The sequence below is a fragment of the Primulina eburnea genome, chromosome 16 (assembly GCF_022965805.1).
Source record: "Primulina eburnea isolate SZY01 chromosome 16, ASM2296580v1, whole genome shotgun sequence".
In the NCBI taxonomy this organism is placed as follows: domain Eukaryota; kingdom Viridiplantae; phylum Streptophyta; class Magnoliopsida; order Lamiales; family Gesneriaceae; genus Primulina; species Primulina eburnea.
This window is the reverse complement of record NC_133116.1, coordinates 90,581-115,423: the sequence shown is the minus strand read 5'-3', so window position 1 is coordinate 115,423 and position 24,843 is coordinate 90,581. Positions and strand designations below refer to the sequence as shown.

At 36.7% G+C, this 24,843-nt stretch overlaps 1 protein-coding gene and 1 pseudogene across 1 annotated transcript; one reads left to right on the top strand and one right to left on the bottom strand.

Annotated features, from left to right (window-relative positions):
• The first annotated feature begins 1,861 nt into the window (after positions 1-1,861).
• Positions 1,862-16,724, top strand: LOC140816317 (DEAD-box ATP-dependent RNA helicase 39). The gene is made up of 9 exons (XM_073175507.1): positions 1,862-2,456; positions 10,762-10,857; positions 10,936-11,124; positions 11,938-12,078; positions 12,453-12,593; positions 15,321-15,463; positions 15,742-15,871; positions 15,957-16,005; positions 16,100-16,724. Exons 1-9 carry the CDS (start codon positions 1,938-1,940, stop codon positions 16,546-16,548), a joined length of 1,857 nt encoding a protein of 618 aa, XP_073031608.1. The 5' UTR covers positions 1,862-1,937; the 3' UTR covers positions 16,549-16,724.
• Positions 16,725-21,170: 4,446 nt separating this feature from the next.
• Positions 21,171-22,552, bottom strand: LOC140817217 (probable choline kinase 3; annotated as a pseudogene).
• Positions 22,553-24,843: the final 2,291 nt, after the last annotated feature.

Genomic DNA, 24,843 nt, shown 5'->3' with positions numbered 1-24,843 from the left:
TAAATTTTTTTTTTTCCTTTTCAAGACTAATTCAAATATAATTTTCTCAAAAACCAAAACATTTAATTCACATACTTTATCGTAAAATTTTAAAAATTATTTCGAAATTATTTAAAAATATTTATAGTTTTAAAAATTATGTAAATTCCTTTTTTTTACGATCTTTGATAAAATTTTAATATTAAAAAATAAATTATCATAATTTGATGACTTTATATCAGTTTTCTATTGATGAACTGTTTTTATTATTATTAAAATTTTATGTAATAAAAATTATATATTTTTTCTATTTATAAATCATTTTTCTTGTATATTATTAATAAGCAAGATATTTAAAAATAGTAAGTAAAACAATTTTTTATAATAACATTAATTTTAACTATCAAATCCAATTATTAAATAACATCAACCAAACACTACCTAGGGTGTATTCATTCTATGCTTTCAAAGACTTTTAATGATTTTTTTTAAAATATAGACTTTTGTGGAATTGATGGATTTTTATCGACTTTTATGGAATCTCATAGAATTGTAAAACAAATTCTTATAGACTTTTTTTCAAGATTTTTGTAGAATTTTATAAACTTTTTCATATAATTATATTAATTTTGTAGTTTATACTTGTGATTTATTTTTATTATTTTTTTAAAATAATTATTGGACATAGATAACTTCTTCAATTTTAGATTATTATTTTTATTTATGAATGTAAATGAACCATCCAATTTATTGAAATAAAAATTTCAATTCTTTATGTCAATTCAACATATTAAAGAATAATATTTTTATAAGTTCATAATAAAATTTTATAAAAGAACACTCAAAATAATGAGTCATCTTTTATAAAAAAAATGTAATCATTACTGACAATTTGATCAACATCGTTCTACATTCTATTGGTTATGATATCCCTCCATGCATTAGCATTTTCTCGTTGTTGTTTTTGAGTATTAAACAACTGATCAAAGTCGTCACCTTCATAAACTTGTGCTGATGAAAACAATTGAACTTCATTATCTAGTTCGATTTGAAATTCATCAAATTGACACTTCTTTCAAAGAAAATTGTGTAATATAGCACATGCCAATACAAGACCTGTTAGGGGTAGGAAAAAATACCGAATTTTCGGTATATCGAGATTACCGTAACAAAAAAAATTGAATTACCGAATTTTAAGTATACCGAAGATTTCGGTACGGTACGGTAACAATACTGAATTTTTCGGTACAGTAACGATATCTAATTTGGAAATTTTGGTATATTTCGGAATACCGGAAAAATATACAAAAAATTTAAAATATATAATATTTTAAAACAATAAATTATAAATTTCTTTAAAATGCAAGGTTTTTTGGTTCGGTATAGTATCAGTATGAATTTGCTTATACAATAATTTAATAAATAGATTAACTAAAATTAAAGAAAATAATTAAAAATAGAATGTTAAATATGTTTTTAAAAATTACAAATAAAAATAAAAATAAATAGATGAGAAAAGAATGAAAGTTTGTATTGAATTTAGGAGATTTCTCAATTAAATGTACATCCAAATCTTTAGGTTGAATCAAAGACATATGCTGTAGAACGGGGAATTGGCAGGAAATATCATTTTGGTTAATCAACTTCTGATGCAGAAATGAGGGGACGAAGCCTGAGATAAGGATGCCACCTTAAAGTATGTCTTAAGTGGCTACCGGGAGGTAAAACGTGTGCTTGTGCATCTGCACCAAAGGATGACCCAACTCTTAGTCTTGACTTTGGTGGGATGTTTGTCAATATATCTTAGGAATGGATGCAACTTTTGGAATATTTAATTAATTTCCCCATGGAAATTTGGTACAACGACGATTCCAGGCCCAGGCCCAGGCCAACGGGTCGAATTTAATATCTTTCTTTGCCTTCCAAAAACCTAAAACCTGCACAGCACAAGCTTCGACATGGTCACGACCGGAAAAGTTCTCTCTTTCTCTCTTATTTCTTTACCAAAACGCTTCCGATCGATTCCCTCACGTGTATACCCACCACCACCTCCACAGACGCTGGTTTCCAGCACATTCAGGCCTCTTTGCACCGCCACCGCTGTCGACGAAGCTTCAACAATTTATCAATCCTCAAAGCACTCTATTCTCCTCGAAAGATTGAGGCTCAGGCATCTCAATGTTTCAGACCAAACCTCAAAACCCACCACATCTCAACTGGTGTCGAGGAAGAGAAACCAATATGGTGAATTCGAGGGTTCAATACAGGATAAAGGTGGAGGGGCGGAAATGGTTTCTAGTTTTGAGGAATTGGGCTTGACTGAAGAGGCCATGGGAGCTTTGGGAGAAATGGGGATTTCGTTACCGACTGAGATTCAATGTATCGGAATACCTGCGGTGTTGAAAGGGAAGAGTGTGGTTTTGGGGTCGCACACTGGATCTGGCAAGACTTTGGCTTATCTTTTGCCTCTTATTCAGGTTCCATTTTTCATTAATCAACGTTAATGCTACTTTCTTTCATCTAGTCTCCCTAATATTTATTCCTCGCTAATACATGACTTCATATTTAACAACATAGGCCTCGATTTTAGAAATACTATATTATCCTTATTAAAAAGACCACATGGAAAAAAAAAGGGTGAGATTTTCAATTTTGATTCTTCTTTGAGTTCACTCCATATATTATCTTTTCAAGTGGTTTTCTAAACTTTCCATCTTTTCTCGGCATGTTTTTGCTCTTTTCCTTATGTGGAGATATTGACTAGTAAACAACGTCCAACTTTCTTTACTCTTCCGGTGTTTCATTATTTGTCCGGATTCAATTTAGATTGCCAGATGATAAAGACAAAAGGAAAAAATGCTGATAAGTCTTCAATTTTCAAGTCATTTTTTTTATTTCAGTTTATGTTGACTTGTTCTGACTGATTTTTAATTCATGTGGATTGTGGAACGACTCGACTGATTTTTGGTTCATGTCGACTGAGATTCAGTTTACTTAGACTGCTCTTGTCTGCTTTTGCAATTAGTAGATTGTCTACTGAGTCAGTAGACAATGTCTCTTGACCTTCAGTAGACATCTAGTAAAGGTCAGTAGACGGTCGACTGCCATTTGAAACAAGAATAATTGGAGAAAATGAAAAATCTTGCTTGCATTAATTTTGAAATTGATACAACCTATATACACAATACAAAGTTATAACAAAGGTAAATAAATCCCTAGTTGATTAATCTTGTAATTATTTACTATTCTAATTTCTTTATAAAGGAAAATCTACAATATAAAATATACAATATATCTTCTATATTATTAATAAAATCTTCAACATTTCCCCTCAAGCTTAGGAATAGAATTTTCACATTCCGAGCTTGCTAAGAAGATTTTCGTGACTTGGCTTGGCTAGACTCTTGGTTAAGATGTCGGCTTCCTGTGCATGAGTGGAGATGTAGCACAACTTGATTCCCCTTTTTCTAAATCTTTCTTGATAAAACTTTGGTCTATCCTCACATGTTTCATCCAATTATGTTGGACTGGATTATTCACAATGCTAATAGCAGATTTACTATCTCTATACAACTTGATAGGCGTGTCAATGGTAATCTTCAAGTCTTGCATCATCTTTTCCAGCCAATAACTTCACACATCCCCTGTGCAATAGCCCGAAATTCAGCTTTTGTACTACTACTGGCTGCCACAAATTGTTTATTTTTTCTCCATGTAACCAAATTTCCCCACAATTGGGAGCAAAACGCAGAAGTTGACTTACAATCTTCGCTACCAACCCAATCTGCATCGACATATCTTTCGATACTTCTGTTATTTCTTTTTGAGAGCATTAGTCCTCTGCCAGGAGTTCTTTTAGATATTTCAAAACATGGTCTGCTGCTTCTAGATGTCTATGAGTAGGTGAATGCATGTATTAACTTCCCACACGACATATGCAATATCAGGTTGTGTGAGGGATAATTATATAAATTTACCAACCAGACGTTGATAGCTTCTAGCGTTCATATATGGTTTGTCATCTTTAATCCTACTCTTTCAATTTTTCTCTAGAGGAGTTCCTGCAGGCTTACAACCCGATTTCCCAGTTTCGCTTAGCAAGTCAAGAACGTATTTACTTCGAGAAATAAAAATACCCTATTTACTCCTAGCTATCTCCATACCGAGAAAATATTTCAAATATCCCAAATCTTGAACTTCATATCCCTCTTTTAAATTTTTCTTGATTTTATCAATCTCAACACAATCATTGCCGATAATCAGTATATCATCCACATACAAAATAAAGATGGTCTTTTTGCCAACTTCTCTTTGTTTAACAAAGATGGTATGATCAGCTTTTCCTTGAGCATATCCTAACCGAATGAGAGTGGAGCTAAATTTGGTGAACCAAGCACATCGAGATTCTTTTTGTCCATGTTACAATTTCTTCAACTTGCAAACTTTTATTTGCTCACTCTCGAACTGAAATCCAGGAGGAATTTTCATGTATACTTATTCATCAAGGTTACCGTTCAAAAAGACATTCTTTACATCAAGTTGGTGCAACTTTCAATCTAGATTTGCAGCAAGAGACAAGAGAACACGCATCGAATTGAACTTTGCCACATGTAATTTCTCCATAGTCAATTCCTTATGTCTGTGTAAACCCTTGTGCCACCAAACGAGCTTTATATCTTTAAACCTCTCCATTAGCTCTGTACTTCACTATCAAACCCCATCTACTTCCAACCACTTTCTTTTCCTTTGATAGATCCACGATCTCCCAAGTCCCATTTTCGTACAAATCTTTCATTTATAGCTTCTTTCCATTTTTCATCCTTTTACACATCGATAATGTTCTTGGGAATATGCGCATTATCAATCTTCGCTATAAATGCTTTGAAGCTAAGAGACAACTTTGTAACATAGTTGTCAAGGCGCTATGCGACGTCAAGGCGATGAGCCACTGCCTAGCGCCCGAACGCCTAGGCGACAAAAGGCGATCGCCTAGCCACGAGGCGATAATATAGAGAGAATGTATTATATATTTATGTTATACTAAAAATCAACTATTAATAATAATGAACTCTATGAAAACCTAGATATATAAAGCTTCAAGTAACAAAAACCAAAAATATCTCAATATTGTCGATAAATCAACACATTCAAATCTTATGCTAGACAATTTAATTTTTCCAAAACAATCTAGACTCAGATCAATCACTTTCTAATTCAATCATTTCATCCACATCACCATCCTCCACCTACACCCTTACTACAAAATTTTGGGTTGTCAAAACCCATACTACTGCAACAACCACCACCATATAATCGTTAATCTCCAAATAAGATTGAGGCAGTACATGCCCCATTTCATCACTCTGAAGTCTGAACCTCTCATATTCATTGTTCATGAAAATAAATAAATAAATATTCATCAAAACAGCCCCATTGTAGTCAACAATTAAACTTCCCCTACCAATACCCAGTTCCACAACTATTTACTGCAGAAGTTTACTGTCATTGGTGCGCAAACAAAAAACCAGAAACTATAATGAACAAAACCTACAGCTAGAGTGGATTGACTCGATGACAAACAAAAAACCAGAGAGAAAGAGATGGTGCGCACTGCGCAGAAGCTTCAATCGGCAGAAAGAGATTGGTGCGCAGCGTGAAGCTTCAATCGGCGGGCCTTTGGACGATTGTAGGAATACGTATCGACATACAAACTAGGCTATTTTTTTAAAATAAATTACTTATGGGCTGAAATTAATTATGGGCTTATTTAATTGGGCTTTGGGTCATTAAAAAATAAAAAAAGAAGCCTGCTGCAAAGAGGCGGAACGCCTGGACCGCCCGTCGCCTGGAGAAAGGCGCGCCTCAGGCGCTAAAGGCGCTCGCCCAGCCATGCACGTCGCCTGGTGGTCATCTGAGGCACTGAAGCGCCGCTAGGCGGCGCGCCTCAGGCGCGCCTTTAACAACTATGTTTGTACATGATAGAATTTTAGAAATAAGATGTTGAGTACAAGTTCTTACCCCTTTCCTCACTGCAATTGGTAGTTTCAAATCACGACTCATATCAGGTTCCAATTCTTCGGTCAATGATTGGTCTTGGTGAGAAGTCTTTGGCCTTCGAGAGTAAGTTTGAAGGGGTTTCTTAGCAAGAATTTCCTCTTGAACTTCTTTAAGCATCTCCTCCTGCACTTCTTCCATTCCTTCATCAACCTGAGTAGGAGAATAACCACAAACATACATTTAAAGGCCTTCGGATCAAGTTTACTTCGGTTTGGCTGTCTGTTATGAACAAACACAGTGCATCCAAAGACCTCTGGAGATAAAGAACTGAAGAGATTGACATTTGAAAAGCAATTACCCTAGACACTCAAGGAGTTTTTAAATTGTAGTGTTTTGGAGGGGAGATGATTAATCAGATTGGTGGATGTGAGAATTGCCTTCCCTCAATCGGGAATATGAGTAGGAACTATTGAACATAATGGACTTGGCCACTTCTAACAAATGACGGGTTTTTATCTCTGCCACCCCATTTTGTTTTGGTGTATCAACACATGACCTTTGATGGTGTATCCCATTTTTCCCCAGGTATTGATTGAATTCACTCGAGAAGTACTCCCTACTATTATCTGTGCGAAGGACATGGATATTGGATTGGAAGACGTTCAACACAAATTTGTGGAATTGTTTGAACCAAATTAAGGTATCATATTTATCCCTAAGTACACCCAACATACACTCGTGTGATCATCAATGAAGGTGACAAACCATTGAGTTCTAGTTAGATTGCTTGTTCATGATGGACCCCAAATGTCACTATGAATTAGTTGGAACGGTTTTGAGGGTTTACATGCATGCCATGGATAATTAACTCTGGAATGTTCAGCAAGGATACAATGTTCACATTGAAACAAATTTGGTTCTTTATTGATAAAAAGATTTGAATACAACATTTTCATATAGGAAAAACTTGGGTGTCTTAAACGTCGATGCCATAACATTACATCAGAGCTAGAAACGATTGGCATAGACGTTATGTTCGGTGACTTGACACAATTGTACTCCTTTGCGCCCGAAAGATAATAAAGCCCGTCTCTCTTCTCAATAATTCCAATAATATTCCCCGAAAAATGGTCCTGAAATTCACAATGAGAAGCAAAAAAAGTCACAATACAGCACATGCCCTCAATGAGCTTACTTACCGACATAAGATTTTGTGTCAATTTGGGCACAACAACAAACTGATTTCAGTTTCATATTTGGTAGATGAGTTGAGCCCATTCCTACAGCAGGAGGTACTCTACCATCTGCCACCCACACATCAATTTAATTGTTGCACTTAATATAACTTTCAGAGATATCCCTTGAACCGGTCATATGGTCTGAGGCACCTGTATCTACAATCCAACAATATGTTTGTTGTGATTTTGATAGAAAACTGTGGTTAATTGTACATGTCCTTGCCATAGTTTCAGTAGGTGTCTTTGAATGTTGATTTTCAGCCCTTGCTGATGGCTTATTCTGGTTGAGAAGTTGGCGCAGCATATTCATCTCCTCATTTGAAAATTCGTGACTAGTGGCTGCACTTAAGTTTGATTCAGACACATGGGCTGATTTAAGCAGCCTTTTGCTTCTTTGGTTTTCAATCGAGAGGCTTGCCATGTAATTCCCAACAATGTTCACGAGTATGATATGGGTTGTGGCAGTAGTCACGCCCAGTTTGCTCATTTGGCCGAGACCCACAAGCTCCATCCTTTTTATTCACTACCAAGGCTGAGCCACGAGAATCTAATGATAGTACATCCTGTCGAGATGGATTCATCACGACTCTTCATCTGTTTTTCTCTCGCCTCACCTCCGCAAAAGATTCCATAAGATATGGGAATGACTTTGTCCCGAGTAGTCTTCCATGCACCTCATCCAAATCAGGGCTCAATCCTTGTAAAAAGTCAAAAGTGCGCTGCTTTTCTAGCATCTTCTTATATTTTTCAGCATATGTGGAACATTCCTAGCCCGTCTCATAAAATAGATCAATCTGCTGCCATAATTCCAACAGGGATTTGAAGTATTTAGTCACATTGCGGCTTCCTTGCCTGGTGTTACTGATCTTAGAACGAGTCTCAAAACATTGAGATGTATTTTCTAAATCTGAGTAGCTTACCTGGAAGCATTCCCAAATCTCATTTGCTGTCTTATAGAACGGGTAAGTTCGACCAATATTTGGCTCCATCGAATTGATGAGCCAGGCCATGACAATAGAATTTTCTGCCTGCCAAGTTTTGTAGCTTGGTTCAGTTGTCAACGGGACTTTAACTGCACCTGTTAGATACCCAATCTTCCCTCTACCTCTTATCACAAGGATAACAGACTGGAACCACTCACGAAAATTCAATCCGTTAAGCTTATGCTGAGTGATTTGCGAAGAATGATTGTCAAACAAGGGATTAAATGAGGTTGAAACAGGAGAGCGTCCCTGATTTGGTTGATTTCCTACCAAGGACGATGTTTTGAAGTTTCTACGTGTCGTTGAAAAGATGATCGCAAGAGTAGGAGAAAAAAGGCGCAACAGAGCAGCCCAATAAAGCCCAAGAAAATGACCACGACCAAGCTGCCCAACAGGACACAAGGTAGAACCAACGATAAGTAGCCCAACAACAAATAAGGCGGCGAGGCGATAAATCACCACCTTCGCTGAGAAATAACTTTGGGTAGTGTCGAGTAAGAGAAAGGTCGGGTTCCTCACCACCGCAGCAAACCCTAGTATTTTTGTGGGAGAAGAAGACCAAAAGAACCGTTGCTTTCTCAACGCTGCAATAAATCCTAGTATTTTCGTAGGAAAAGAAATGTATTTTGTTGGAGGAGAAGATTGAACCTTGGCTCTTGATGCCATGAAACAAGAATATTTGGAGAAATGAAAAATCTTGCTTGCATAAATTCTGAATTTGATACAGCCAATATACACAATATAACGGGATATTTCGTAACCTTGGTCAACTATTTATTTTAAGAAAATGACCTCCTCAAATGTATTTAAATCACATTGTGATATGTCAGGATTGAAGATCAATTGGGATAAGAGTGTTTTATTGGGATTAAATCAAGAAGAAGTAGAAGAAGAAGATATAGCTCAGAGGATTGGTTGTCGCAGGGAACAAGGCCAATAAAATACTTGGGAGTCTCTCTAGGGGGTTACCCTCTAAAAGTGTCTCTATCATAATTAAGATAACTCGAAAATTGGCAACTTGGAAAAAGACTTTTTTCTCCAAAGGGGAAGAGTAACATTGATTGCCGCTATATTGACTGTTTTTCCTATATACTTCTTGTCCCTATTCAAGGTACCAAAAGGAGTAGCGGGGGCGATGGAGAAAGTAATGAGAGATTTTTTGTGGGATGGGAATGAGGGTGGATCACATTGTCATATGGTTAGGTGGGAACAAGTTTGTAGACTGAAAGAGAAATGTGGCTTAGGTATCGGGAATATTTGTTTGAGAAATATAGCGTTAATGGGAAAATGGTGGTGGAGGTTTAACGTTGAAAATGAGCCGTCGTGGAAAAGAATAATAAAGAGCACGTATGGGTTACAAGAAAATGGATGGGATGCGGGGTTGGCTAATAATGTGACTTTTAGATGTCCGTGGAAGTTCATTTCTACAACATACCCGACTTATCACCGACTACTGAGATTAGTGGTTCGAGGGGGTACAAAAATCAGGTTTTGGGAGGATATTTGGTGGTGGGATTACCTTTCCTTGATTTGTTCCCTTCTTTATTTCAGATTTCTTCGGTTTCGGTTCGTAATTTGCCTATATCTTATTTTGTTTCATTTGATACTTCATAACATGGTTTTTCTTTGGACTTGCATTTCCGTAGATCTCTCCGAGAGGAGGAGATCATTCAGTTGTCTTCGTTTTTAAGCATTTTGGAGGGGGTTAAGATTGGTGAATTTTCAACAGTGGGGAGAGAGATCCGTCAGGGAAGGTCACAGTCAAATCTTTTTTCTAATCATTCTTTTCGGATAATATTTGTGCCCAAGATTTCAAATTTTTCCATATCATTTGGAAAACACCTATTCCGACAAAGATTAAAATATTCTCGTGGACGACAATCCTAGGAAAATTACAGACATCCGAGATGATGCAAAAGAGATGTCCTAAATGTGCTCTTTGTCCCAACTGGTGCATGTTGTGTCGTAAGGATGTGGAAACACAAGATCTTATGCTCATTTATTGTAAGTTCACTCATGCATTGTGGGCTAAGGCTTTGGAAGAAATGAGACTGGTTTGGGTCGTGCCGAAAACAACTCAAGTTGTTTACTACGGATCTTAGACATGCTCGGCAAAAGAGGTAAAATATTTTGGTGAGTGGTGATCCATGGAATTCGTTGGGCAGTTTGGTTAGAGAGAAATAGAAGAAATTTTGAAGAACTGGAAGACAACACGGAAGAATGTTGGGAAAAAATCAAGTTCACAATAGCAAACTGGATTGGAGCGGATAAAGAGTTTCAGGGCTTATCTATATTTGATCTTCTACGAGATTGGTCTTATGTGTATTGTTAAATTAATGATTTTCTAACCACTAGTCCACTTCTTGTAATGTAAACGATCATATATTAATAATAGTATTATGTTTCTTATAAAAAAAACAATGAATACAAAGCTAATTTTTCTTCACGTTTCCTTGAGTTATGCTTGGTGTTTAACTTTGGCTCTACTTTTGCTTGGGTAAAATTCACGGCACCCCATACAATATAGTTTCATGTGCTTATGAATCATTTTCTTGATCCTGTAGTTGATGAGAAGGGATGAAGCATTACATGGTATGCTGATGAAGCCCAGACGACCTCGGGCTGTTGTACTCTGCCCAACAAGGGAACTTTGTGAGCAGGTTAGTATTTGAACATCTGTTAATGGACTTTAAACCTGACTCAGTATCCAATTATAAAACTCAAGCTCGTGTTGCTAGGTTTTTCGTGTGACCAAGTCCATTAGTCACCATGCAAGATTCAGGTCAACCATGATAAGCGGGGGCGGTCGTTTAAGACCCCAAGAAGATTCTTTGAACAGCCCAATTGACATGATTGTCGGGACCCCTGGCAGAGTTCTTCAGCATATAGAAGAGGGGAATATGGTTTACGGTGACATCAGATACTTGGTAATGGCTCCAACTCTCACCAATCTTCTAGCATACTTAAGTTTTTAATTTGCATTTACTTCAAATTATGCCTGTGGCAGTGATGGAGCTAGAAAGATTAGTTTGGGAGAATTAATTTTCTGAGATAATTAATCATTATATATATATATATATATATATATATATATATATATCGATATAATAATTAACATGGACACACAAAATAACGACATTTCTTATATTTGCACCCATATTCTTACAAAAAGATGATTATAAGTAACAATCTTAATTTAGTTGAATTAAAAAAGATATAAAATTGAAAACTATAGTTTTAGAATAATTTCAATAAATAAAACAATAACATTTAATGCCAAAGTTTTCAGTGCTTGCTCCATAACATATTTATAGTAATCAAGTTTGGAAAAAGAACGAAAAATAAAATTAGATGTATAAAAATTAGAGCTGCAAGATATAGATAACAAATCACTATTTATTATCTTATTCATATGTATAGGCATTTTAGGTTGTGATTGACGTCTCTTTGTAGCACTGAAAGTGTAGCCAACATCGATTAGGCGACCATAAATTAAAGAAAACATAAAATATGAAAAATTTAATGACTTCGTGATAAAAACTAGCAAAAATCTTGACTTTAGCACACAAGAAAATGCTAAACTAAAAAATTATAGCAGAAGAACTATATTTACAAAATGATTAAAATAATAACAAGAATCCAACACTAGATGCAAAAAAGGAGGTAAATCAATTTAGGGCTTGAGTCTTGAAATGACTTTGCTGTTCTTACTGCTTGCTGATGATGGCTACATGTGACAGGTTTTGGATGAGGCAGACACCATGTTTGATCGTGGTTTTGGCCCTGACATCCGCAAATTTATTGGACCATTGAAAAGCCGTGCTTCGAAAGCAGACGGTCTAGAATTTCAAACTGTGTTGGTAACTGCAACGATGACAAAGGTATGCTCAGTTGAGCAACTATCTTAGCGTGTCGTGGACTTGCTAAAACCAAAATGAAAGTAAAATATATCTTCATGGTTTGAGACAAGAGTCGGTGTTTTGAAACACAAATTTGGTGGATGGACTTTATTAATTTTTTAGGAAATCCAAGTGATACTGGTTTATGGGTTGGATGCATTGTCAGTTTATGTTTGTATTTAATATTTTTTGGATGACATTTTTTTTCTAGTTTTTTTTGTGGGTTGAAATGAGGGGTTAGTATATTGTGGTTTTGTGGAATTTTTAATTCCCCCTTTTATAAATGTAAAATCATGTATCACCTCATTCTTCCTTTGCTCTTGATTAGATAATTAGCATGCGTGTCATGCTTGTAGGCTGTTCAAAGTCTGGTGGATGAAGAGTTTCAAGGAATCATGCACTTGCGTACATCTACACTCCACAAGAAGATTGCTTCTGCTCGCCATGATTTTATCAAACTTTCAGGCTCAGAAAACAAGCTGGAAGCCTTGTTACAGGTATACTACTTTCATTTGAGCCCCTCAAGTTATTTCAGTCACACATGGGAGCCTACCGGCTTTGTGCATGATGGTTCTCTTTCTTGACTATCAATGCTTTGTTTCTTATGCCTCATAACGACACTTGAACACATCATTTTTGTCTTAAGAAAGAATCAACAAATAAAATATTGAGATCATAAATGCCTCAGTGTTTGCACTCAAACTTGAAATAATGTTTTTGCTCTTAGTTAAAGAAAAACATCTTTCTTTCTTTCTCTGTTTCTTTTTTTTTTAGTTATGAATGGAACATAACAAAGCGCTATTATGTATTTCTAAGTAATTATTAAACTCAACTATAATTTTTACTAAATTGGCAGCTATTATGTAATATTAAACTCAACTAGAATTTTTACTAAATTGGCCGTTTTAAATTATATTTCTGTTTATTTGGTTCTTAACTATGGAACATGTGCAATAACTGGGTTAGTGTACTTGGCTTTTACTGAACTTATAGTAAATGCCTCACTTTATGCACTAAAAGTGAGTACGTATTTTTGCTTTCTGTTAATTTTTTTTTTATAGGAAACGATATTTTATTAATGAGAAAATATTTAAGATTACATTAGCACACTAGTTGGGACACAAAGCATTTCCGGGAAATCTTTTTTGAATCATCTCCGAGGTCAGTAACTTACCCAGAGTAGCTGACCAAGAAAAAAGCCTGATCTTGTTTGGAACGGGAACTTTCCAATTCGTAGGAACAAAGGAAAAGCAGGAAAAAGAATATCAGGGAAAAAAGACTCATAGAATGACCTGACTATGAAGATACCCAAAGAATCCCCGCTCCACTCAATAAAATCATCTACCCCTTCAACTAACCTAACAGAATCTAAAGCACCTAGTAACTCTGACAACTGAGTAATCTCCTCATCTCTCACAACCCTTCTAAAATGAAAATCCCAAGAGTGATTACGCGAGACATCATCAAAACGGCCAAAATATGATATAGGCAGATTGTGAAATGATGATAGCTGAAACAAAGCTGGAAATTTATCTTTGAACGAAGAAACCCCCAACCATAAATCCTCCCAAAATCTAACCTTATTACCTCCTCTCACCTTAATAGAAACTCTCTGTTTAAAAGTCGGGTATATTCGGGAAATAAACTTCCAAGGGCACCTGAACGTGACGTTTCTTGCCAACCCCGCATCCCATTCATTTTCTTGTAACCCATATTTGCTAATAATAATTCTCTTCCACAACGTCCCATCTTCATCAAAAAATCTCCACCACCACTTCCCGGGCAAGGCCTTGTTTCTCAAAATAATTTTCCCAACACCATACCTCCTTTATCCTTCGGTTTACACACTTGATCCCATGCTGCCAAGTGAATATGCACATCTCCATCCGCACCGTCCCATAAAAAGTTTCTTGAGATCTTATCCATCGATTTTCCGCTATACCTTTAGGAACCCTAAACAAAGACATCTAATATATTGGAATGGAATTCAAAACCAATAATATCAATGTTAATCTCCCCCCTCTTGACAAGAATGCTTTCTTCCAAGTAGCCAATTTTTTCGAGCAATCACTGGCTCCCAGAACGATGCTTGTAACGGATTGCCACCCAACGGTACTCCCAAGTACGGGTGAGAAATCTCGATCTTGTCTCTACCAACCTCTATCCCCCTTATTAAATTCCTTTCCTTTGCTTTGTCGATCAATCTTGCCAACACATCCACTACCAAATTGAAAAGAAAAGGAGACAATGGATCTCCTTGTCGGAGCCCTTTGAAAGCCTTAAATTTACCTCTCGGCCTCCCATTAATCATGACAAAAAATGATACATTCGACACACATCCTTGCATCCAAGATCTCCATCTTCCTCCAAACCCCTTTTTCATTAAAACGAAATCCAAGAAATCTTAGTTGACATTATCGTAAGCCTTTTCAAAATCCACCTTCAAAACCCACCTTTTTTTTTCTTTCTTCTTCCTTCTTCGAGCAGTTCCTTCGCTATAAGTCCACAATCGAGGATTTGTCTTCATTTGACAAATTAGACAGATTCTTGTTCACGGTGGGGTGGACTGAAATTTATCCATGTTACGAACAATCAATCTTACCATGAATCACTTCGGATCACTTCCACTTGTTCTTGATTTGACAAAAGCAAGTGGGGTCCAACACCTTTCAGATTCGAGAATGTGTGGTTGAGGCATACAAGCTGCTCAGTTGTGGTGGAACAATGTGGATTCACAAGGATGGGAGGGTTATAGATCTATGATGAAACTCAAGACAATTAAGGGTGACATTAAAAGATGGAATGTTAAAATCAAACATCTTAACATAAAACTTAACTAGGATTTGTATTAAACTGATCTTTTTAAATGAGAATTTTGTTTATAAAATTCTGTGATGCTTCCCTAGTGTATTTACACAATTTATTGATTTTTAACAATATTTTATTGTTTACCGTGTCAAACTGGTTTTCATTCTCAAAGATACATGACTCAAAGAATTATATATAGCGGTTTGTTAATTGTGCTTCTTTTATTCCATTGTCATTTTTAAGGATCCTTTGCATACAATAACATCTAAATTGAGAAATCGAGGGTGCTGTGGTAAATAGAATTCAAAACTTGTCAAAGTTCCGTGGGTTCTTAAATACATAACACGAGAACTGATCATTATTTGTCGCAGTTTTCTCAAACTTGGTTATACCTATTGGCTGTTTCATAACTGCAGATTCTTGAACCGAGTTTAGCAAAAGGGAACAGGGTGATGGTTTTCTGTAACACATTGAATTCTAGTCGAGCTGTGGATCACTATATAAATGAAAATCAAATCTCTACTGTTAATTACCATGGAGAGGTTCCAGCTGAACAAAGGTGAGATGAGATATGTCGGGTTAAATGTTGATAGCCGGTCTGTGTGGCATGCTTGCAGTTTGTTCTTTTACCCTTAAAAGCAGTGGTTGTAAGTAACATGGTACACTGGCACTGGATAATTCCAATATTCTCCTCATGCAGATTAATTGGAATAAGTAATCTACCATCCACTTTCCATGTTTCACTTTAACCTTACACGTTGATCATTTGAATTTCTATTTATGGATCTTTGTGCAATTGTAAAAACTGGTGACATATTCCATTATTCTTCGATACAGGGTTGAAAACCTGCGGCGGTTTAAGAGCAATGATGGAGATTGCCCCACTTTAGTCTGCACTGACTTGGCGGCTAGGGGATTGGACTTGGATGTGGACCATGTTATCATGTTTGATTTTCCCTTGAACTCTGTAAGTACTAGATTGGTTCATTATTTTCTCTCTCAATGCCCTTGTGTTTTCACAAAATATATAATTTACTATGTTTTCACTTTAGATCGATTACCTCCATCGCACTGGAAGAACTGCTCGAATGGGAGCAAAAGGTATTCATAGTATTCTATAATGTGTGTCAATATGATCATGCTGAGCATGAATACCGAAGCTTATATATTGCAAATAATTGTGGGGAAAAATCAGGGAAGGTGACAAGTTTGGTAGCTAAAAAAGATGTCATGTTGGCAACTCTCATTGAGGAGGCTATGATGAAGAATAAGAGCTTGGAATCTTTATCCATAGATGGTATCAAAAGGGATATTGCCAGGTCTCGGGTAAATGAGCAGAAAGAAAAAAATGCAAACATGGTTAGACGTTCAACTTCGAAATACAAGGCTAAAGATGTCTCCACAAAATCAACTGAAGCTCGTGGCAAGGCAGCAATAGTTACCAAGAAACCTTCAGTACCCAAGGCCAAGATGACACTGGGTAAGTTTTCAAAAACATCCAGGTCTTCCGAACCTAGCGCCACAAAAGGTATGGCTTATATCGGGAAGAAACAGTCGGGGGGGCGAAACTTTGCTGCCAACAGATCTCCATCAAAGCTAAATGTTGTTGGATTTAGGGGTCGAAGTGCAGTGAAAGCTTCTTGATATCTAAGGGAGTCCTGTCAAAACAAGCCTGAAATTGTATTGATATATTATATCCATTATTTTCCTTGTAAAAAAAACGGTTATTTGTGTTTTATTTTGACTGAAATATCTATCACAACGGTGGTATCATTGCCCTTTGAAAAGGCAATTGGTATGAAGTATAGTACTCTAGAGTTTCCCCCTTTTTCTAACGAAAATAAGATGCTGTGGTGAGCCCAATGGGGCTACAAAGCAAGAAAAAGGTATAAGTGTTTTGCATTTTTTTTTATGATTTTCATTCCCAAAGCATTTAAGAGCGATGATAAAAAGTTGTGATGATAAAAAGTTGTGAATCTCTATTATTCGCATGGAAGTGGACGTGCTTTATTTGTTTTGGCGGGGGTGACGACATTTCCTGTAGAATCATAGATGATGACTCCAGAGAATTCTGGGAGCTGGCATTTGCCTCCCATGAGTATGTTTTTCTTCCATACAGAGACATCTTCAGCGCTGCAAGTACTGGGGTCCGATTCTCCAAAATGAAAACTTGGAATATCTTCGGCGTTGAGTTGAATGACTGGTTCTTGATATCCATATCCATAGCAAGCTCTCCATTTACGTGTCCACCTTCTGGAATGATTGGCACAAATGAGGAGAGCAAATGCACTTAAGAGGAGAGTTCCAACGCCCAAACATATGTGAGAAATGCTTACTTGATTGGTGTTTAGGAGGATTTGCCTAGCCATTAGGGAATCAGAAATATCTGATGGTTTTGATAGAACTCGGAGGTGGATTTATTTGTGTTCTTATAGGAGTTTGGTGGGTTGGTTGTGATTTGAGTTTTGACTTTGTGTAATGGGTTCGGTAATGGTTAGAGACAGAAATTGTAAATGTGTGTTGTATATATGGTTCCAAAAGATAAACTCGAAATTGGATGTAATTAGAACTCTGGTAACCAACCACTAAAGTGTACTCTTTAGGTGAACTTGAACCATCTATGATGGATCGGATATGGATACTGCCGTCATAAAACGAGTAAAAAATTTCCCTACATTAAAAATTTGCGAATGTGTAGTTTATATATATATATATATATATATATATATATATATATATATATGAATTTAGTTGGTCCACATCAACTCTCCTCAATCAAGTTATCAATTGACTATTATTTTTTGTAATCCCAAATTGATTTCAGTCTGATCCATTCAAACCCAACCAAGTCGACCGAATTTAAGGCGATATACCTATATACTTCCCCTCCTCTCTCTCTCTCTCTCCCAGTCTCAAAATGCATTTACGCTCATCAAGTTCGGTCTGTAAATTGCTCTCCAGAAACCCTTTACGAAGCTATGGGAAACCCAAATCTCCGTTTCCTTCAAAACCTTTGATCAATCTCTCATACCAGTGCTCCGTTTTCGATAAACCCCACCAATTTTGTCACCGGACGAGCATAATTTCACCGACCCACATCAAGAGTTTCCAATATGTCAAGCAGTACGGTGTCGGTATTGGAAACGAAGTGGATGATATCAATATCAAGTTTGCGGAGGCTAGGGAGGAGATAGAGTTGGCCATGGAGTCCAAAGAGACGGTTTATTTCAACGAGGAAGCTGAATGTGCTCGTAGAGCCGTGGGTGAAGTTGTTGATATGTATGAAGGGCTGTTGAGAAAGCTACCCGAGAACGACAAGGCTGCAATTCAGAGGGCGATGGGGCTCAAGATTGAGCAGCTGAAGGCTGAGATTCAACAGTTGGACGAGTAGTGAGTTTTGGGGTTTGCTTTCTTGTTTCCTACTGTCGGCAATTTGTGGTTTTGATGGATTTGTTTTCGCAATAAAGATTGTTCACATAGCATTTGTATTATTATGATGATGATGATCATTTTGGCCTAGAATTTGAAAATTTTGCAAACAGTGAGATTCAGTTCTTGATATGATAATGGCAGTATAGAAACAACTGAAAATTGCAAAACTCGCCGATTACACTCTCTGTTTTTCGCCAAAATTATTATTATATAGTCTAAGCACCTTATCAATATGAAACACACATTACTGAATGCAGAAACAATAGAGAGCAATCCCTTGCATAGCTACATTACAATATATACATGCATATATTGCTATTCTCCACTAGATTCCACATTGAAAATTCCATGCTTTCTCGACCAATAGCTCAAACCTTTGTCTGGCATACTCACATGTAATCAAGCTCGATGTGATTCACATATCCCTACACATCAGGAAACAATGCCAAGTTTACATTTTACAATCACCCGCATATTACATAACTAGTCTTTTTTCTTTTTCCAAAAAGGACTTACTGGGATAATCCCCCAGAGTCCCCAGAAAATATGTTTTGCAATAGTACTTCTCCACACTATCAACAAGCTGCTCTATTTCAGTGTTCCTAGCCTCATGGTCTAGACGCAGGCAACAGATTGAAATGTCATTGCAAGCATATTTTTCACTACGACAACATGCAATGGTTGTTATATATAAACAACCTACATCACTGAGGTATTGACTCATGAATCTGTTAGAGTAGGTGCCCGTCGAGCCAAGTGTTGGCCGAGTGTTCACAATGAAACTCTATGTATAAACGATCTTTATTTTAATTATATTTGAAATTATTGTTTTGACACATCTTTATCTGTATACCCATGCTAGTTGCATAGATAAAGTCCTTGAATATACAAATAGTAGAAAGAATATGAGATGCTCATATGATGAGTATCATGAAACTCATATTTGGAATACTGTATATTCTAAACAGTTCCTAGTCGATTCAGCCGCCGCTAAGAAGGATATAGGCCGCTCGAGTTTGAGACTAGTATCTGCGATGTGAGTACCATGTTTCATTGGTAGGGGACATTGTGATGTCCAAGCATGCAGATAGGTGCTCCTGGTAGAGTGCACTGAACATCCCTCCATTAAGGACTTTCCAAGTGGTTCTCACTTATCGAGTGGAAACGTCCTAGTTTATGGTTGTACACCATTAGTCCTTATGACCCGGGACAACATTGAGACTCTATGTGCTAGCATCGCACTTTGACTTGTTTACCGACTCTCAAGGGGTCATCAGGTGGCAAGGTTGGGTGTTCTGTCGAAACATATAGGAGTCGATGCATTGTAGTCGGGGATTCACCACTTACCTTCGGGTATGGATATCCTATGTGTTTTCATGTATATGTAGTGTGAAATCTCTGATCAAAGTATGGTGGTAATTATGAAAGGAGTTTCATAGATTACACCATCGATGCAACTACGGCATGACACATAGTATCGATTCATTGACAACTCTCGATAAACCAATGGTTGTCGAATCGGTCGGGATATATGAGATGAAGGGACCGTACTGTACGCTAACCATAATTGAATGGTTCTTGCAGGCACTATCATTTGATACCTAGGGAATCATGTAAGCGATGCTGCTAGGCGTTTAACATGATTGGTTGGGTACTATCAGACTTGAGTTCTGACGTTCTTGTTATCAAGGAGTTGATAAGTAATAATGGAGCAATTTGGGTATGCTCATATAAGGACATGTTTAGTCCGAATCACATGGAGATGTGAACCCACGGCTAGTTGTATCAATGAACCATTGAAGGCCACACAAGTACTAGCTTTCTAGATCCCGTTGAGAAGTAAAATAGTTCAATGTGTTGAACGGCTTATAAATGAGTTTATAAGTGTAAGGAAAAATAGAAGTATGACTTCTATGAGAGAAATGTAATTTTAATTAATGAATGTGTTCTTAAATTAAAAGTTGGCCAAATAAATAATGTATTTGAAAATTGTGATTTTCATAAACATTATTATGGACTAAATTAAATTAATTCAAGTGTTGAATTAATTAAACACTAGTGGACCTAGTAGAGTCCAAATAATTAAATTAATTCAAGAGTTGAATTAATTAAATCAAATTGAATCTTGTAGAGCTCAATTTAAATTAATTATTTAACTAGTGGGACTTGGGTAAATTCAAGTAATGTTTAATTGGTCTCAAATATGTTTGAAATAATTAAATTTAGTCCATGGATTTTTAATTGTTAAAAATCAAATTAGATATGCATGCATGGGAGGTGAAGAGTTGGGAGACAACTTTCTCAATATTCAAGACATGTGTCACACATGCCAACAACAACTTTTTACACTACCAAGGCTAGTCTCCCTTCCCCCCATTGAAGCATGAAGTGGCCGAAACATTGAAGCATAATTCTCCAAGTTTTTCTCTCATTTTTCTTCTTCAAGTGTTGAGGAATGAAAAATTCTTCTCATTGAAAAATCCTTTTATTTTTCTAGTGCAAAATAAGAGGGGTTCTAGTTTGCAAGTGGTGGGCTTAATTTGAAGGAAAGAAAGGAGTCCAAGGAAGCTTGTAGATCTTCATTCCATTCAAGAGCCAAGTTGTTTACAACTTGGTTGGAGCCATCATCAACCTTAAGAGGTTGATAGGTAAACTATTTCTAAACACACTATGAATGTCATTTTGGTGTTTTATTGTATTTCCTACACAAACTCATGGTGGCCGAATTTTATATGCTAAAATTGAAAATTTTGTGCTTCCGTTGCGTTTCCGGCCACCGTAACCGATCCCCTTTCAGAATCTTTGGCGCTCTTCTAAACCAATAGAAACATTCAACATGCATGTAAGCAAAATTGTTATCGACTATAAAGATTAATCCTATTCTGCACTGGAACAAACCAGTATATTTGCTCTACTCCAAGACATGAGGTGTTTCTGTATAATAATTTACTGCCATTTCACAGAAGTGATTTGCAATATCATATGCCACGGGATTATAACTCACATGACACATGCTCATAATCCTATATTCCCAAGGACAAGAGAGATTATTACAAGTCCATCAAAATATATATCCTCGCTCTTGGTAACTGAGATGTCCAGAAGCTTTGTGAAACTTATGATAATAGTGATGGATAGTGTCTCGTCATCGATCATTTTGTTACCATACTGCAGATCGTTGTGGCAAAAACCAATCTTTTGGAGGTTTCCTTCGGATATTTATTTTTTCAAAAAGGCAATTTCTTTCCCTAAGTTATCCAAGTGAAACTCCCTCGCATGTTCAGCAAAGCACAAATTCTTGCCCTTTTGAAGCCATTTTCTGCAGAATTAAGGCGAGGAATATTTTTTTAGGGGGAAAAAGAGCCATTTTACTATTGTATCTCGTTTAATTACTTTGGCAGTGAGATTTATACCTCATTCTATCCCACAGGATAACTTTCTTGGAACCGGGCATATCAAGATTGTGAAATTCTTTTAGTTTCGCTGCTGTGAGCGCAGAAACGATAGGATCACGAAGATTGGTAGCCGATAGAGTCTGTCATTTGGATGATACAAAACCTAACGAATCAAAATTGTATCCACGGTAAAAATGCAAGCGACAAGGGAACAAAATATAAATATCTGACATTGACATACCCTGGCGTGGACGAATTCCTCAACCCTCCCTTGCAAGAATTGACCAAGAAGCTTGGGCCATAACCACGCAGAAATAAACATTTGAAAGTCCGAATCTCATACTCCCTATCAAAGAAAAGATCGACCCCTTCGCCTCGCCATAAATCCGAACTAAAACTGTTCTTGAGGAGGAATTTCCCACCTCAGTTGGACAACTGATTGCGTAAACCTCATTAGTCATGGCACCACTAACGTGATTTATGTTCAAGTTACTTTTATCTATCGCATCTCACCAATCTGAAGTGAGACATGATAGGAGATTCATCAATTCTTTAGGCAAAATACCTTCCATAAGTCCATTAGTGCCGTCGCCTAATTATCTTCAACCTTGGGAAAACAGAAAATATACCTTGATTAACACACCAAAACAATTTCTTGGGGAAATCTTTTTCTAAAAACAAAATATGGATTAGATTCATGAAGAAATCCCGACCATCCTAAAAGGTCGATGCGCAGATCATATATGTTACCCATTTTAGATAAATCGTTACAAAGTACTCTAATCGAATGAACACTCGCCATAAAATTCAAGAAAATGACGAATGAGCTGAGGGGGCAGGGGAAGAATCAAAATCAACTCTGAAACGATGCAAACTGATATAAAAATTCATTAGTATCGTAGTGTCACGGAATTTTGTAGATGTAATTATCATAATAATAAAAAGATGTTGTAATACTGAAATTAACATTTTAAAGCTTTCTTCATAATCATAGGGGTGCTTTTCTTCCAAACTTTTGGATATACTCTACCATTTACATGTTCTCTTGTTTAAGATCCAAAATTCTCTCGATCTCTTTCCTTGCTCGAACGTCTTTACCAAAGTATTTGTTGAAAAGGTTGTTTTGAATTGTTCCCAATTCATTTGATCCACTCTTACCGATACTTGACGCTTTTCCACCATATCCTTGCATGTCGAGTTAATAAGAAAATGACACAACTCACTCTATCAACGTCGTTCATGTGAAGATAAGAGAAAATGGATTCCAAAGATTTTATCCATTCATTTGCCACTAAGGATTCATTTCTCCTGCAAATACTGGTGGGTTCATTGCAGGAAATCTGTCGTACGCACTTGTAGTTGGTTGTTCATTCTTTGATGTGGCTGCCACTTGAGTTCGTGCCTGTTATTGGGCCATTCATTGTAAGTCTAGTAATTATTGGATAGCTTCTTCGTGGCTTTAGCTTGTTTTAGCAATTGGGCAAAGTCATCCCCACCACTTGTGAACCACCATCTTCACTTGCATGTGTTCCACGACTACCATCTCCTTCATGTACTCCATGACTACTGTTACCCTCGTGATCCCCACGGGCTGCTTTCACCCTCAGTTACCTTACGTTTGGGTGACATTTTCTGTTCCTACACATAATTCTTATTGATTAACATAAGGAAACTATAGGATAGAAGACATAGATACCTAGTTGTCGAGTTCTCCAAGCATGGATGAAGTCTCGTGTCTTCCCTGTCCAAGAACTTGTGGCTCTGAAACCATTCAATTGTTGCGCTCATGTTCATGTATACATGGTTCATACATAATATCATGCAATTAAGATATTTCAAATCATATAATATTTTCCTACCAATTTGGTATACTTATAAAATACATAAATTCGTTCTTTTTAAATTTACTAGTAGCATAGTAGCAAAGCACGTGCGTTGCACGTGGGTAACGAACTTGAGCGTACTATGAATATTGGTCCACGTGAGTGAGGACATAAGCACGCTGTAAAGAATCGTGTTGATACAGTGGGGACGATCATAGAATTTGAGGCATTACAGTTGCTATCAGAACTCGTCCTCTCCTAATATAGTGTGGTTCGTGCATGAAACAAGTGAAAGCTGGTGGACATGTGACACCCAGAGCCAAAATTCTCAGGCTGGTACATTGTCCACAATATGGGTGGTTAAAACATGAAAGATAGAAACCCCATCAATGACTAAGCGAAGAGGAGATTGAATGAACCGATCCCACACCTGAATGAGATCTATAAAATATTTGACATCTATTATCCATATCAATAAGATGCATTTTCTTTTTGGGAGCTCATAACATAAGAACTCTAAAGTTATGTGTCATTGACTTGGAGGAATTATGAGATGAGTGACATTCTGAGAAGTTTCTCAAGGTGCATGTGAGTGAGGACATAAACATGTTAAAAAACTTGTGCTCTCACAGTGGATATAGTAGTTGAATCAGGGTCGTTATTGAATGTATAGAGTCTAAAATACCTTTTTTTTGTCTTTGTAGGCTTCAACCTTACTCTGCAACTTTTACCAAGTATGCACTCTTCATAGAAACAAAGTGCACTGATTTTATCCCTAGAAAACAAATTTTGATTGCAAAATTCTGTGAACCCCCTATCACTGATATGAACAAGTCGAAGATGGCACAATTTGCACTTATTCATTTGCTCAGTTGTTGATTCAGATTTGCCAACAATTGTGCTTCCTATGTACAATCCATTTCGTTTTGACCTTTCATGATTTTAAAGGACCATTTCGATTCCTTCATCAGCCTCATTCGATTTTCACATTGAATCCATTTAGTCCAACATGCCAACAGACATCAAGTTATGCATCAAATTCGGAACAAACCTCACATGAGTTATGGTTTTCAAGCGTCAATCAGCCAATTTTAATGTGATACTATTATTCCCATAATCTTGCATGTCTTGTTATTTCCCAAGAGTAAACACCTGGCTTCTACCTCGATCAAATCATGAAACCAACCTTTGTTGGAGCCCATGTGAAACGAGCATCCAGAATCGAGTACCGAATCTACATTCGATTCAATGATTGTTTCTAGTAACACATCTGTTGTGTCATATACATA